We start from the raw sequence: 18,488 nt of genomic DNA on the forward strand, positions 1-18,488 counted from the left end.
AATATAAAAATTACTCATCTTTTAGGATTCCAATAAAAAATATAAATTAAAAACAGTTTTATTATTTTATGCTGGAATTCGTACTGTAACATTAATGTATTTTTACCCTCTTAGCTACTTACATGAATTTTGTCTCGCTAATTTTCATTTTTCTTCCTCTACGTTTATTTTTCTTTTTGTTTTTCGCATGCGTGCCTTTTTTATTTTCGTTTTTGTAAAAATCTGACATCTTGTTCGTAGACCCCGCCTATCGCCTATTCAGATACACCGTCGTCTTGCCTTCCACCCCTCATCAGAGTACGTTCTTTTTCTTACCTACCCTCTCAAATAAACTCGCCCTTCTTCAACATGTCTTTCTGGTATAAAACGCCAAATAATTCGAAACTCCGCAAATAGAAGGTCCTTCCGTTCTGTTAGTACGTTTCTTGGAACAAATATACATTAGCTGCGAAAAAAGCATTTCTCATTAAAAACAACCAACTATGAATGTTTAAACTCCGACAACTGAAGCTGAGAAATAACCATGTTTAGACGTATTATCTTCATCATTTGCATAATTGGGGTAAGCGTTTTGCTTTCTTTTCTTCTTTCTTTTCTTTTTTGTTTAGTGCTTAAATTTCTATCTTCATGAATTTATGTGTTTTTAATTATCGCTTCTCCAGAAAAGTAAGCTAGATTAAACAAAGTGTGGATTTGTGATAGAATTTCTGTAGAACAAACTGGATTCGAACTTGGCACACCCAGGTTTTTAGTCCGTGCCATTAACTACTTGGTCACGGTCATCCAGCAAAATTTAGGTATATCTATATGCTTACTAGCAGACCGCCCAGCATTTCCCGATCGTAAAATACGCGTAAACATAATATTTTGATTAATGCAGATTTGGTATATATTATTATATTATATTCAACCCAATATATAGTTATGATTTAAAAAAGTAAAAAAAAAATGACTTGTGCGCCACAACCGAGAATCGAAACCAAAACGTTTAGCTTAGGATTTACTTTTTCCTTTGACGTTAATGCCTGAGCTATCAATACGTTTGCTGCAAGGTTAAAAATTAAAACATGAACCAATAGCTATTACGTTACTTATGCATATTCGTAATGCCGTCGTTCGACCCTCACCTGGCAAACTAAATTCTTTTAATTTTCACACTTTTGCACCTATTTTTCCCGGCTAAAACCCAAATATAAGGTTTCGCATGGGTTTGAATACTCTATATATTACGTTTCATGTATATAGACCAAAAACTGACAGATAAGTTTGGTCGGCAAATTTTTTTAAAAGAAATATATATACACATACATAAATATATATATAAAAAGAGGTTTGTGTTTACTGTAACCTTTTTACGCAAACATTACACAAGAATAAATCATGTAGAACATCTGCATGAATATAATTACACGTAATATTTAACTAAAGATGATCATCCCATAAGAAAACCGGAAAAACTAATAGGGTATTAATAAAAATGAGTGTTTAATAGAATATGCAAATTAGCTAGATCATTCGCAGATGAATGCAATTCCACAACCCATATATAACAAAGTTGTATTTTATTTTTAAATTAATACAAAATTAATTTAATATGATAAGCAATGCACACGCACAAACAAATTTAAAGGAGTATACATACATATATGTTTCGTTGAACAACAGGGATACTTCATGTTTATTTTCTTTGTAATCCATTTTTTCCTTTTGGTGGGCCAATGTTCGAACATTCTGTTCGAGTGTAATAATCAGGCTCAATATGAGGGGGAAGGCACGCTTAAGTGCTTTTAATGATTTTAAACGATTTTAATCGACTTTTAAATAAATTCATCAAACGCAATTTTTAATTCATCACTCGCATGAAGACGACTCATGGAAGTCGAAAACATCGCGACTATGACCAATTTCTTTCTACACTCGGACAGAACGTTCGAACATTGGCCCACCAAAAAGAAAAATTGATTGCAAGAAAAACAAACAGGAATTATCCCCGCTATTCGACAAAACATGCATAAAACAAAAAATGCTGCTCTAATATATATATATATATATATATATATATATATATATATATATTTATATAAAATTAAAAAATGTATCCATTTTAAATGTGGAAATTGATGAATCGCACAGGTAAAAAATTCATTTTTATAGTATGAAAAGGTTAGTAATTGCAATTAAGAATAGGAAATTGGATCAAATGTTTGAAACATGTCTTCTTCCTAAGATTAAGGGTGGTGGTGTTTGATCAACACTACTGGGGAGCCATGATGTAATATACTGTTTTGTTTTTAAATCCCCGAAACAGTGTTTCATGGTAAACAACTGATGATTCCTTGAAAAATAAATTATTGGTATTATAGTAAATTCGAGAGCGAGTTGATGCAGTGATTGCAGGTGATTAAATGACTTACTGACTTGATGGTTTTCTAACGAATGATAAAAAATATTTTTTTGTATAGTTTTAAAGGTTAAAAACTTCCAAGACTATATATATATATATATATATATATATATATATATATATATATATATATATATATATATATGGCGATTAAGCTACACTGAATATTCCGTGTTTTATCCACTCTAGGATTCTTCAGGCAAAGAGTAAAGATGAGAAAAGCTCAACACTATTAAGAGGAGCAAACTCATCGCTCTCCGGAACCCTAAACTAAAGACTTCACTGGAATCTCTATCATTTTACTCTCATAATATATTATTATTATTTTTAATTTTTAAATATTTTTATATTATATCATTTTATGAACTTATTTGGAACACTTTTTGAACATTTTTTAATTCCATTTTTCTCCAGTTTCAGATTGTTTTATTAAAAAAAATTTTTTTTCTATTTTAATCTATTTTTATCTATTTGTATATGCGTTTCCGTATATCCACTGTTTTCTGCTTATGTCTCCTTTTTTCTTTTTCCACTTCCTCTTCTACATTCCCTATTTTTTCTTTTCTTGTATTGTTGGCCCTTCTTTAGTGTTCCCTATTATTTCATAGTCGCCTATAACTCTTTTTGTATTATTATCGCCATGTATACTGGCCCTCTTCTTTTACCCTTATATGTTGTACCTGCTTTTAATTTTTTTATTTACTATTTTATCATATTACTTTATTCTCACTTCATATCTAAATGCCATTAAGCAATTAAATTCTGGCCCATATTTTGTTCTGATGAGAAGGATTTAGCTTCGAAATGCCATGGCCTAAGGATGGTTTTTCTTAATTTCCCCCCTCAACCTTTCTTTATTGTTCTGATAATATAATAAAGTTGTATATAATTTATACCTCTCATCTTTCGTTTTAATATATGTATATATCACTAATATTTACGTAGAAGCTTCATCATTGCATATTCTTCCAAAGTCAGGCTGAAAATTTTGTTGCATCTAAAATTCATTTTATTTCTTTTTCATGGAAAATTCAAAGGGAAACCTTATTTGACTGTTTTTCTACATCTTCTATTCATCCGTTTTTTTTTCTCGTGTTAAAATTGTCATGTTCGATCGTTGAAAACCACATTTCAAATCTTTGTCTATTATATAAAATGAACTTTGTTTGTGTGTGAGTTCATTCTCTATGTACTCGGAAACGGCTGAGCTGATTAAAAAAAAATCATACGAATATACTTGATACGTCTGGGAGTGTTCTTACATAGGTTTGATACCAGAATGCGTCTGTTTAGCATCGAAAATCGATAATCGAAAGAATCCGATTAAAAAAGGAAGTCTGATTTTAAACAAAGTTTACACTTTTATACAACCTAACATCAAAAGTGCATTTGAAAACTTTATTACTACAGAAGCAGAAAATCCTGTCATATAAAATCAATTTCAGATTTTTTATAAGACCGGCGCGTTCGAAATGAATGTTTCTTTTTAGAGCACAATTGAACCATGATACTTGATGTTAGTACGTTTATTTTTAATTCAAGTGATTATGTGAAAATAAGTCCATAAAATAAATAGTTAGTTTTTTGATAAGGCAGGTGAGCGTTCGAAATGAATGTTTCTGTTTAGAGCACAATTGAACCACGATACTTGACTTTTGCATTTTAAACTTTAAGTGAAGTCATTAATTACATATAATTTTTATAAAATTAACAGTAGATTCTCTGCAGTGCAATATAGACTACAATGGGACTACAATGCAGGCAATCAATCAATTTCATTAAAAAATGGGAAATTTCACCAATTTCGAAAACGATACAAGGGTGGAACATTTGTTAATCCTCATTCAATACCGGACAACAGCGGGTAGCCCCTGCTAGTTGGACATATAAAAAGAACTATTTATTACTAACCGGATGTATTGCTGTTGAAACCTTTTCTCACTTCTCTCCCCCCCCCATTTATACCTTATTCTTACTCCTCTTTTTTTCTGTAGTTGGAGCAGTAAATTAACAGCAGTTAGTAAATATTGCATTTAATAAAGAGCTCTAGTCGTACACTATTGAGCTACTATATAAACCTCTAACTTTAAGAACTATATATATTCTGGCCAAACACGAGCACCAGTTTAACAGCAGTTAGATAATGTGATATTTAATTAAGAACGCTAGTCGTACGCTATTGAGCTACTACATAAGCCTCTAACTTAAAAAAAAACTATATATATTCTGGGCAACACGGTAAGTAACATAAGCTTATTATTGTTTTATAAACCTTAACATTTAGATAGTGAATGTATATAAAGTTATGCATCTTTATAATTTGTGGTACAAGATAGACTTTAATATAATAAAACGTTTTATTTGGATTCATCGGACTACTCTTCTCATCTTAAGTGCCATTTTCACAACGTTTCGGTCGATGTAATCTCCGACCTTCTTCAGGTGTATTTTCTCGAACTCAGGAATGTTTCTGTCGAACTCAGGAATTTCAACGGAATTTCGACGGAATTTCGAGCAGAACCCTTTATTTACTTCACGAGGGTAGCATGTTCTTGTTCCATCAGCCATGACTGCATATAGGTCTGGAGTAATTCGCAATTGTATTTTTCGGTCGTCTACATTATAAATGTGTGCAAGGACCCGTGGTGCAGTGGTTAGATTACATGGAAAAATCAATTGTAAAAAGTGATAATCTCCTGAAGGTTTCAGATTCAATTTTCAGTTGTGGGCAATCGAAAAATACAATTGCAAATTACTTAGGACCTTTATCCAGTCGTGTCTGACAGAACGAGAGCATGCTGCCCTCGTGAAATAAGTAAAGGGTCCCGTTCGAAATTCCCGAGTTCGGTAGAAACATCCTCGTTCGACAAGATACACCTGAAGAAGGTCGGAGGTTACATCGACCAAAACGTTTGTGAAAATGACACTCAGGATGAAAACAATGGTCCGATGAATCCAAATAATACGAATAATCAATCCCCATCTAAAAAATTCAGAAACATAGTATAATTAACCGATTGTTATGAACTTTGAAACATATCCGCTACGCGTTAAGATGGTTAATATGAACGATAGATTGTTTAATTAAGACATCAATTAATAGATATTCTATAAATTTTCGTTTCTCTGGATTTTGTTTTGCGGTAGAATATGGACAAAACTTCCAATTTAAAAATCTTTATTTTTTTTATTTGATTTTTTCAAGTTGGGCATTAGACATCAATTAAGCATGATTTCCTGAATTTTATGTTTTATTATGACCTCTTAAGCTTAAGTCTTAAATTTTTATTATCACCTCTTAAGCTTAAGTCTTAAATTTTTATTATAACTTCTTAGACTTATATTTTACATTTTTATTATGACCGCTTAAGCTTAAGTCTTACTTTTTATGACCTCTTAAGCTTAAGTCTTAATGTTTTATTATGACCTCTTAAGCTTAAATTTTTAGTATGGCCTCTTAAGCTTAAGTCTTAAATTTTTATTGATACATCTTAAGCTTAAGTCTCAAATTTTTATTATCAACTCTTAAGCTTGAGTCTTAAATTTTTAACAATTTCTAAAATAAAAATCCTGTAACGGATTTCCATTACAATTTCCATAAAAATTCTAGAGATAAGGTTTAGTATAATACAAGGTGTTCCAAACGTTTTGAGCACATTTTTGTCATGGAAAATCTCAAGAACTAATAAGGATAAGAATCTTAAAAGAAATTAAAAAAAAATCAATAACAAATTTACAAAAACTTAATGCATTTAGCTTTAAAATGACATGATATCTTACCAGAAATCATATCAGGTTGACAAGACAGTTCTTGAAATCTTTATCTTTTAAATTTAGATGAAAGTGGTAGCGCAGTAGCATTAAAAAATTTTCTTTTTACATCATCATTATATATTAGGTCCAATGTAATATAATAATAAGTACGAAATCTGCATTAATCCAAATATTAAATTTAAGTGTATTTTACAACAGGGCAATACTGCGCCGCCTGCTAGTATATATATATATATATATATATATATATATATATATATATATATATATATATATATATATTTGTGTGTCAGGGCATGTCATATGCTACTGGTACCATGTAACCCAGTACTACCTGCCTCATGGTCGGGTCACCGGCGACTAAACTGGTTCCCCCGCCAGACTTGTTTGGTGAGGAGGGTGGCTAGTCTCCTTGAAGGATTAAAAAGAAGACCTTCCAAAGGGCGAATGAACCCTTTTTCGGGGTCAACGGTCAACTAGCACCGTGTGTGTTTGTGTGTATGTATGTGTGTGTTAGGGTGGAGAGGGCTCCCGTAAGCCGTGGTGAAGGCAACCTTTCTAGGAGAAGCAAATCTCTGATTAAAAAAAAACATTAAGCGAGAGACCAGTACTCTTATTAAGCTGGTCTGCAGTTTAACTTGTTGCTGGCTATCTTGCTCTTGCTTGTTTCTAGATCTCAACGTTTTGAACAGAGAGAGAGAGAGAGAGAGAGAGAGAGAGAGAGAGAGAGAGAGAGAGAGAGAGAGAGAAAGAGAGAGACAGCTGTCGTACAAAGTTAAGACTCAGTAACATCATATGTGTATAGACACTCCCTCGGGCATTTTCTATAAAAATGGTCCTGTGGCGATGGAAAAGTTGTGACATGTGGAGGCTTGAAATGCTGGAAGCATGTAATAATTGATCTCAATGACCGCCTTCAGTGATATGCCTGCTTGAGCGTGTGAATTCATCGGTAGGACTTAAAAAAAGAAAGTCATTTTTTGGGCTCATGGACTTTAAGTGTCTGAGGGAGTGGAACTCGTCTAACAAGACGTTGCAATCAATCATCAATCATATATATATATATATATATATATTACTATTTAATTTAATCACATGAATTAATATACGAAAGTATAAATTTATGCGTAAATTTTAAATATTTACTTCAACAGTGCTCAATACGTAAGTCGAGCTAGGTAATAAGTTATAAAATATATATGGCAATTGTCGTATATATTTTATAACTTACTATATATATATATATATATATATATATATATATATATATATATATATAGGGAGATTTTTGTTCTTTACAATTCACACGTCCATTCTAATATGCAGGTTGTTTCGAAAGTCTTGCTCACATTTTGACATTGAATATCTCGAACTATTCAGGATAAGGATCGGAAAAGAAAAAAAAAATCTATAACCTCACAAAGAACTTACTGCATTTAGCTTTAAAATGGCGTTACTTTCATCCTACTACCATTCATAGTTAAGAAGATATGAGGACTTGACATATACCAGACTTTTGAAAAAACCTGTATTACCTTAACGACTGACCTGTTTATGCTTTATTATAACTAGAATTTAAAAAGCTATCGTCACAAAATAATTGTAGCTACGGAGTGACGTCATAAATTTATGATTTATGTCATGCTTCAAAACATGAATTCCAAACATAAACGATTATAAAAAAATTAATAAATGGGTAAACATTATCAATAGCGTTGGATATTATTTTAACAGTTCACAACAATTTAGTTTGTTTTATTGAATGTAGTTTTGTAGAGTTCGAAAATTACTTACCTAAAAAAACGCTTCTTATAGGCTTATAGCTGCTGAATAATAATAACTAAAACAAAAATAAACAAATAGCGATGCGCAGTTGATTTTGTCCTCAACGGTCACATGAACCAAGCGCATTCTAATTGTATGCAAATTAGACGATATTGGGCTGCAGTTCATTTTGAGGAAGGCGAACTGTGTACACGTACTATGTTAAGGTGTAACATATTATTTGAAACTGAGCGAACACAGGGTTGTTAAGATATGGTGAAAATTACAGCGTCTGTGAAAAGGATTGCTGTCAATTTATGATTCAGTTTTTGCAAATTCAAGCGCACAAAACACCTTTTCTGGTTAAGTGAGCGCCATTACTGGATCAGAAAAGAAATGAAAAAATCAATAGCCTTACAAAAAAACAAAAAAACAAAAACAACAACAACAACAACAACAACAAAAAAAAAACAAACAAACAAAATAAAACTTAATGCATTTAGCTTTAAAATGACACCACTTTCATCTTACGACCATTCATAGTTAAGAGAAATATAAAGACCTGAAATGTACCAAGACTTTTGGACCATCCTATTCCTTTTAAATTTTGTAAGTTGACATAAAAGTAGGGGAAAAAGTTCTGTTTGTAGAATTAATTTTACCCATTATGAGACGGGTATTCTGGTAATATATATATATATATATATATATATATGATGAAAATAATGGAAATAGTATTCAGACAAAATAGAGAAAATAAAAAAGGAACAAACCGTATTATGTGTTCACCAACGTTTCGTCTTTATTTCGAGACTTCCTCTGGGTGAATGAGATTAAGATTGGGTATATTTTTTGGTTTCTTAATCTCATTCACCCAGAGGAAGTCTCGAAATAAAGACAAAACGTTGGTGAACACATAATACGGTTTGTTCCTTTTTTATTTTCTCTCTCTCTCTCTCTCTCTCTCTCTCTCTCTCTCTCTCTCTCTATATATATATATATATATATATATATATATATATATATATATATATATACTAGCATTTCAGCCTGGCGTTGCTCGGGTGTTTGGAGGTGTATGTTGAGCAAAAAAAAAAAAAAAAAAAAATTAAAAAAAGTAGTAGTAGGAAGGCAGGCTCGAACCCGTACCGCGAACAAGGAAAATAACGGGGGAAAAAACTGACGTCTTTGCTGTTACGACCACCGCCAAACCGGAAGTGACGTATGTGTAAATTAAGGCTAGGCAATAGAAAAGAGGGGATGACTTTCGAAAATATCGGGGAAAAAAGCGACCCTTCCCTGTTGAAAAATGCCCAGTTAAGGGTGAAGAAATTAATGTTTTAAGCCAATGTTTCGATATTTGTCGTCTGAAGAGTCGCGCTTCAAAACGATACTGATCTTGTGAAAATCCGTCGCCTCTGTCGAAAGTTTTAGGCAGACATGCAAACATACATACATACATACATACATACATTTATATATTGGTAGCTCAAATTTTCGACCCAAACCGATTAAAAAGCTTGCCCTATCTCTGAATACCCTTTATGTAAAATTTCAAATGTTTAGACCAGAAATTGTCTGAGTAATTTGGTGGAGACCGTAAGGGTCAATTTTTTTTATAACTTTGACCCCTATTATGATCCCTTAACAGTTATTGTTTTGGGCTCAAATCAAGTTATCAAGTTAGATCCATGTCCAAGGAACCTATATCTAAAATTTCAATTATTTATACCCAAAATTGTCGGAGGAGTTTGGTAGACGTCTCAAAAGTCAAATCGTTGAACTTTGACCTCTTAACAGCGAAATTTCTGGCCGAAAACGGATTACAAAGATTTTACTAAATCTCAGTACCCTGTATATCAAATTTCGAGTTTGTAGACTGAAAATTGACAGAGTTATTGCGTAGGGAAATGTACACAGACACACACCCAGGCACTTTCACTTATATATATATATATATATATATATATATACAAGCAGTCTGCTTGGAGTTGCCCGATCGTAAAATACGCGTAAATTTTAATTAATGCAGAATTCTTATCTATCATAAACAGAAATATCGTAGTTATTAAGCATAAGGTTAAATTCCTTTAAAAAAATAAAGTAAAAAAAAGGAAAGAAACTGAGATATGTCTATGCGAGTATTATGCTTTTTCTAAACAGTTCACTTCTTGTAAGTAAAAAAAAATATATACTCGAACTGAGATCGAAACCAAAACCCAAAGACAGTGAACCAAGAACGATAACCATTAAATCAGATTGAAACGATCTTTAAAATGTGTTTTCAAACCTACCTATCTTTAACATAAAGAATCTGTCATGTGAACCATGCACGCATGCGTATTCGTGGAACAGTTAGCAAACAGATAAAAAAATCCATCGACCTCCACGTACCAACTCTTCGATTTGACTCCTTAGTATCCCTTTTTTCCGAATGAAAACCAATTAAAACGTTTTCAGCATGTCTGAATACCCTATATGCCAAAATTCAAGTCTTTAAATCATAAGTCAATTGAGTATATAGGTTGAGAAGTGTTCTCATATATATAGTTATCCACATACAGTACTGTTTTGTTGTATCACAACTCATCAGTGCCGCTAGACTAACACTTTTCCTTAGCAGGAGATTGAACCTACAACCATCGCTTTGATAGTCGGCAGTTCTACCTATCGGCCTATGGATCGGTGCTCGCAAATGATCTCAACAAATGTCAATTCAAATAAACACTAGCCCACCGCTTTTACAGTGCTTGAGCTGCGTGTTTATTTTCAAACAAATAACGAGCCTCACTTTATAGCCATTTATGAGAATATGTGTGTGCGTGAGAACACTTCTCAACCTATATACTCTACGAACTTATGATCTATAAACTTGAAATTTGGTATATATATATATAATTTTTATTTACATAGATAAATATTACATAGTCGCTACACTGATCATGCTAATGTTTCAGACAAGTGGTTGGTTAGAACCACAAGTCTTCGTCAGGCGACGTAATAATGTTTGTGTTCCACTGCTTTAATTTTAAAAATATATTTCTTCAATTCTCCGATTTGAGGACCAGTCTTCAGTGGAACACAAATTTTATTACGTCGCCTAATGAAAACTTGTGGTCCTGATTGACCACATGTCTGAAACATAAGCCTAATTAGTGTAGCGACTATGTAATATTTGTTTATATAAATAACAATATTATATTTTGCTCTTTTTATTGAGCACTCTTAATAACCGTTTTAATTCATGGGTTTTTCCTCTTGAATACCTTTTAAACTGGTATACACACACACACACACACACACACACACACACATATATATATATATAGTCATCGACATACAGTACTGTTTCGCTGGTTCACAGCTTATCAGTGCAACTAGACAGGCAACTGCCTCAAGTCAGGATCGAAACCCGACCGCTCAAATGACAGCCAAGGCTTCTCATCATTGCGCTATATGGCTGCTGCTGTGTGGGTAATGAATTAACGATGTTTTCACATCGTCCAAATGCCTCCGCTCGATTTGTTTACACAAAGAGCGTCGCTTAATACGCTAATGGCAGTTTCGATATCACTTCCCAATATGCTCAACTAAAGATAGGGAGCATTATATATATATATATATATATATATATATATATATATATATATATATATATATATATATATATATATATACGGTGTCCCAAAAGAAGCTTACGTAACACTTATAAAATCCGTTAACGATATAAGTATTATGCGTCACGTTGATTCTCAGCGCAAAATGTCGGACTCAAAGGTTGGTCATCATTAGCTATATAATAAGCGAATCCTTTAACATTATTCTCGGTCACCTTATCATTTAAAGATTTGAGAAACGGTTTATATTTCCTGTCGATTGACCTTTCGTTATTTGCACAGAAACAATTTGTTTATTTTACAAATCTTCAAAGAGGGCTATTTTACAGTCATGTTTAATTATATTCAAGCGTTCATTCAGGGTAGCCAACAAGTTGTATTCTATACGTCGGATATGCTTCAACGTTTAATTCAGATGTGCCACACAAACTTTATACTCCCATTTTATTCCTTAGATAACAGTAATATGGGCATATTTTGCAGGTATATAAACAACTAGAAGGACCCGTGTACCGTCGTTGCCCGAGATGGCGTATAGAAAAAATTATTTAACTATAAAAGGCAGCCATAAAATATTTTAAGTGTTACAGTAAGAGATGACGACGTTTGGAGGTTTTATGCTTTTTTTTTACATAGGCATCACCACTTATCAAGGCCAAGAGGCCACTCGAGGATAAGGGTTAAAGAGTGTACAGTAGAAATTGGACAATATAGTAAGCGTTAGTAAATGGAAATTCGGTAAATTTGTTAACAAGTGGAACGGCTAATCAAGAACTTGTTTACGTTAGACTTGAGGACAACCATATTGTAGTCACAAAAGTTGAGCCAAATCGAACTTGATTTTGTCGAATTAAACCTAAAACTTAGGTTATGGTTGATTAAGAGTTAGCTTAGGATTAAAAGAACGATTCTGTCGCAAATTCTGTAGAGTCGAAAAGTATCTTCAATCTAAAAAAATATAGTTATAACATAAAGAAATTTTTTGGTTTTCTTATGTGTTAATTGTAACAGAGCGCGTATGAGCGTGGTGGAAAAATATCAACAGCTGCTGTAAGAAAATGAACATGCAGATTAGGAAGTGTGCGCGAGTTAGCGTCTAAAGAAAAAGAAAAAAGCACAGCACGTGCTCTGCAGAGAAACAAAGTGGGCGTCGAAGAAAATAGACATGTAAATAGCAAGGACGGGAATGGATCAGCTGTGACCGGCATGCGGTCGGAGAAAGGAGAAACATGTGGCAGCGAGAGACCTTTTTAAGTGGTTCAAAAAGTAACGGTAATAAATGCTTTTGTTACAAAAAAAAAAATGCCACCCGGATGTTTTATTTATTTGCTTCATTTGTTTATCTATTTGCGACGTTACAGCCACGTTACATTAATAATTAAAAGGTTGTTGAAAACAAATTAATTGCCCACTTCCAAAATATCCTACCTAAAATTTTAAGGGAATTATTTTTTTTTATATATAAACACGGGTTATCAATTTCCGATTTCAAAACCGGAAGCTCCCACAAAGAGACGCTTTCTATGTTACCATAAAAAATAACATAAAACTATTAAGTTACAGCAACTTTCAGTATAAACGTAAAATGCCGAAATGTAAACCATGACTGAAAAGTATAGTCGCTATCTTTATCCAGGAAGAGATTAAGTTAAGAAAAACGATGACTGAAGTACATATTTCGTAATTTATTGAGATTGTCGGACTGACTTCCTCATCTTGGTTGTTATAGTCACAATACAGTTCGATACAAAATACCTGATGAAGGCCGGAGGGCAAAACGGCCGAAACGTTGTGACTATAACAACCAAGATGAGGAAGTCAGTTCGACAATCTCAATAGATGAAAACACCTCATTTAAAAAATACAGACAATCAATATTTCGTAATTATAAAAAGTGATGGTTGAACTTCAGTTATAGTTTTTCGAGTTCATAAAGATGGCAACTACATATTTCCGAGCTAGTTTTAGGCGTTTCACTTTGACAGCAAAACTTGTTATAATCCTTAAATGTTATACTCCCTAACGTAAATGTTATAATCCCTAACGTAAATGTTGTGCGTTTTTTTTTTCACTGAAACATGGTGGAGTTGAAAAAAGATATTTTTTTGAATAATGATGTCACCGATAACAATCTAAAGCAAGGCTATCCACACTATATCCCATGGGACAGATCCGGCTCGGCCAAATCTTTAATCCGGCCCACGTAGTATTAATAGAAAACGTAAACATATTCATGAAACTATTTTTAATGGTAATATGCGAATATATATATATATATATATATATATATATATATATATATATATATATATATATATATATATATATATATAAGGTAAAAGTAAAAGCCAAGAACAATGCGAGATTTTTTTTTATATAGAGTAAAATTAAATGCAAACAAAAGAAATAAAGTTCTTTTTTTGTTGTTTGTTTTTTCTTTTTCACACAAATTTTAACTCTAAACAACAGTAATTTTTTTTTTCTGTTGTATTCAATGGTGATATAAATCTCAATATATTTCAGACTTATTAGTCCATTTTCAAGAGAAGACAGCGGAAGAGTGATATATTTTGAACACTCTTCCGCTGTCTTCTCTTGAAAATGGACTAATAAGTCTGAAATATATTGAGATTTATATCACCATTGAATACAACAGAAAAAAAAAATTACTGTTGTTTAGAGTTAAAATTTGTGTGAAAAAGAAAAAACAAACAACAAAAAAAAGAACTTTATTTCTTTTGTTTGCATTTAATTTTACTTTATATAAAAAAAAAATCTCGCATTGTTCTTGGCTTTTAATTTTACCTTATAATTTTCTTCAACAATGCTTCAAGCAAACTACAACCTACTTATATATATATATATATATATATATATATATATATTTTTCAGAAAATGATTTTAAAAAATGAAGTTTTGTAAAAGCAGTTTCACTTAAGAGTAAAGCGAATTAGCAAAACAGTATAGAACACGTCCAGGTACTTTTTTTTATTTTGGCCCGCGTATTTCTACAACTTCAACAATATGTCCCCTCCCCCCGTTCGAAAACTTTGGAGACACCTGCTTTAAAGTATTCAATGATTGAAATAGGAATTACTCAGGTTTTTGTATATCAATTGTAATAAGTTACATACAAAAATAAATGTAATTGTAAAGAGAAAATATCTTACTTGTTATACTGTTTCGATGGTTGGGAGGAAGTGCAAAATACCACACGTTTAACAGAGGACCTACAAGTTGTATGCAGTCTCCATCGCAAGGAACGGAAGACAAGTAATAATTTGATACCCTTTTTGTAAAAACATTTATTTCCTCAATCTACCGCCACGCGTTACTTCTCATTACGCTGTGACGTCATCCACGTCTCTAATGTGATCGTCTTCTCTAACGTCCTTTCTCCTTCTTAGTTCTTATTTTTTCCCTGAGGGTTTGACTACAAATAATATATATATATATATATATATATATATATATATATATATATATATATCCATATCTGTATTATATTTATTATTTCTTCAAGTACGTTAAAGAAATAAACGGTAAGATGATCAACATGTTGAAATTTGAAATATAGACTTTTTAATTTATTTGTATATGCTCTATAGTTAAATCGAGCTTCATAAATTAAAGGATTGGTGTAAATAAAAGGTGAACTATAATTACATAAACACACACACACACACACACACACACACACACACACACACACACACATATATATATATATATATATATATATATATATAAGAGCGAGCAAACAGTTAATAAAACACGTTGAAACATGTTTTATATATATATATATATATATATATATATATATATATATATATATCAGGTTGACAAGAAAGTTCTTGCGGTTTTTAACTTTTAAATTTAGATGAACATATCTCTGCTCAAACAAAAATTTATTGATCGAAAAAGCACCATCAGAATAAATACACTTTTGCCAATGCAAGCAATTGTATTTATGCCAGTAATGTAAAAATCGGTGAAGTCGCTGAAGGCATTTTAAATGTCGGTTAGATTTTTTAAACATTTATCACGTAGAGAGTTGTCGAGATTCTTGAAAAAGTGGTAGTCGGTAGGTGATAGGTCTGGAGAGTATGACGGATTAGGCAGGGTTTCGTATTCGAATTCGTTTAACTTCTGCATGGTCGGTTGTGTAATGTGAGGTCAGACATTGTCACAGAGGAGAATTAGGCCTTTTCTATTAATGCTCGGCATTGTAGTCGAAGTTTCTGATACATTTCATCCATTTGTAGTATTTCTCCACCGTAATGGTTTCGTCTGCATTAAAAAAAACTGTAATGGATGAGACCGGTCGCAGACCACAAAACAGTCAACATGACTTTCTTTTAGTGACTTCGGGAAGTGTCGTGGAGCTTCGTTGGCGTCTAACCACTGAGTTGAGCATCGCCGGTAATTGTAAAGAACCCACTTTTCATCGCAAATCACAAGCCGGTCGAGAAACAGGCCGTTCTTGTTGCGTAAAAGCTACACAGAATTGACGAATCCTCACAATGATGATACGCAGAAAATTCTGTGTAGTTTAATTGCCATATATATTTTTAAAACTTATATATATATATATATATATATATATATATATATACTAGCAAATGTACCCGTCGTTGACTGCTTAAAAAAACAGCCTACAGAAAATAGACTGGTTTATGAAAGTACGATAGGCTATGAAAAGAAAGGGTTGTAAAGAGAAGCTTCGAATTTGAGGGTATCAAAACCAAAGCAAAATATGATTAAAGCAAAAATAAAATAGATAAACCACATAATTCATTATACCATACCTGTTCACACTGAAACACTTATCACAATATTCTGTGGATCTATATTAAAAAAAAAAAAAACTTGTTAAACTTTATGACATATTTCCATTCTATGGAGGTCAGGCGCGAATGAACACCCCATAATTTATTATACCATATTTCTTCAAGCTAAAACATAATTATCAAAGTATACTTACGCAGATAGATATGAAAAGTCTTTATTAAAGTTTGTGCCTATTTCCATTCTATGGAGGCTAGGCGCGAACGCACACACCACAATTTTATTATACTATCCCTATTTAAGTTAAAACATACTTATCAAAGTATTATTATGTAAATCTATGTAAATATTTTATTTCCATACTTTGTGGACCAGGCGCGAACGCAGACCTCACAATTTTAATGAACCACCGTTCCGCCAGATCAAACATCCCATTCCTGTGTCTCGATACATCTTCTATCATTATATATATATAGGATCCTATTCGTGACCACACACACACACACACACACACACACACACACACACACACACACACACACACACATGGTATTTATTTGCACCCCCCCACCGAGTAAATTAGGCACAAGGCCGATTTTTAATGTGAGGTGTAAAAGGGAAATGGGGACCACTGCCCGGGGAGTAGGGGAGCTGGATAGTGACAATTGGTATGAAGGGTTGCCCCTACATTGACCAAGGTCTTATATGTGGGATTGCTCCCACATATGGTCTTTGCTTGCAGTATCTGCTGGAACAGATGGTATTTATTTGCTCCCCCACCGAGAAAATTAGGCACAAGGCCGATTTTTAATGTGAGGAGTGAAGGGAGGGGGAAGGGAAAAAGGGGACCAGCTCCCGAGAGGTGGGAAATGGGAGCTGGTTAATGGTCAGGCATGTGGGGTTACCCCCACATCTGGTCTTTGCTAGTCATAGCTAGTCATAGCTAGTCATAGCTTGCAGCATCTGCCGGAACAGATGGTATTTATTTGCTCCCCCACCGAGCAAATTAGGCACAAGGCCAATTTTTAATGTGAGGAGTGAAGGGAGGGGGAAGGGAAAAAGGGGACCAGCTCCCGAGAGGTGGGAATGGGAGCTGGTTAAAGGTCAGGCATGTGGGGTTGCCCCCACATCTGGTCTTTGCTAGTCATAGCTAGTCATAGCTTGCAGCATCTGCCGGAACAGATGGTGTTTATTTGCTCCCCCACTGAGCAAATTAGGCACAAGGCCGTTTTTAATGTGAGGTAAAAACCAGCTCCCCTAAAAGTAGGCAAAAAGGGGGGCACTCTGGTTACCAAAAATAATAATTGTCCCAGTATAGAGGGTTTCCCCTCCATTGACCGGTACAAATTATCTTAAGTGCAGCATCTGCCGGAACATATACTACACTTTGATCTTGGCCCGAAGGCCACGGAGGTTGCCTAGTCGTGACCAGGCGCGCGCGCGCACACACACACACACACACACACACACACACACACACAGACATTCAGCTTTATATTTTATACATATATATATATATATATATATATATATATATTAGTGCAGCATAATAATTCTCCAAGTTCCAAATATTAAGTTTTCTCAGTTGATCATTTATTGCTTTTTTCATTACAATATTGTTTCGTATTGCGATTAACAAGTCTGCAAAATTATGTTATTGCTGCATATTTAGTAACGTTCTCCTCGGACGTTTACCTTAAATCTTATAAAGACACCATTTTGGACAACTTACATGGTTCATGTAATCGACACACTCTGCCATTCCTTCTCAGTTTCGAAGATTATAACTGGGGAAACTTGATAGTTGGAACTTAGAGAATTATTATATTACAATATAAATAAAAAGGCATTCATTGAGCTTGGACTTTTTTTTTCGTAATTTACAAAATTTATATAAAAATCTTTTTCATTATAAAAGCTTTATTTATGAGAAAGATTTTTAATCCATTACGATTGGTATATCCAAACCGAGTACTTTCAAATGTATGCATGTGTATATATATATAATACACACACACACACACACACATATATATAGTTTGGTTTGGTTGTTTTATTTTATGGTATATCAATCCTTTTCATGTTATTTAATGCCGAATCCAGTTATTTCGGAAATAGTATTTATGTTGCATCCAGTTATT

The 18,488-nt window shown here is 33.0% G+C and overlaps 1 protein-coding gene across 1 annotated transcript in view; it reads left to right on the top strand.

Annotated features, from left to right (window-relative positions):
* Nucleotides 1-313: 313 nt before the first annotated feature.
* LOC145259835 (uncharacterized) overlaps nt 314-18,488 on the top strand; it is a 45,339-nt gene continuing 27,164 nt past the window's right edge. The window contains exon 1 of the mRNA XM_080117662.1: nt 314-562. Coding sequence (XP_079973788.1) covers nt 524-562 — 39 coding nt within the window. The 5' untranslated portion in view covers nt 314-523. The remainder of the gene's footprint in view (nt 563-18,488) is intronic.

This window comes from Euprymna scolopes, chromosome 35, assembly GCF_053919585.1.
Source record: "Euprymna scolopes isolate OS-2025 chromosome 35, ASM5391958v1, whole genome shotgun sequence".
In the NCBI taxonomy this organism is placed as follows: domain Eukaryota; kingdom Metazoa; phylum Mollusca; class Cephalopoda; order Sepiida; family Sepiolidae; genus Euprymna; species Euprymna scolopes.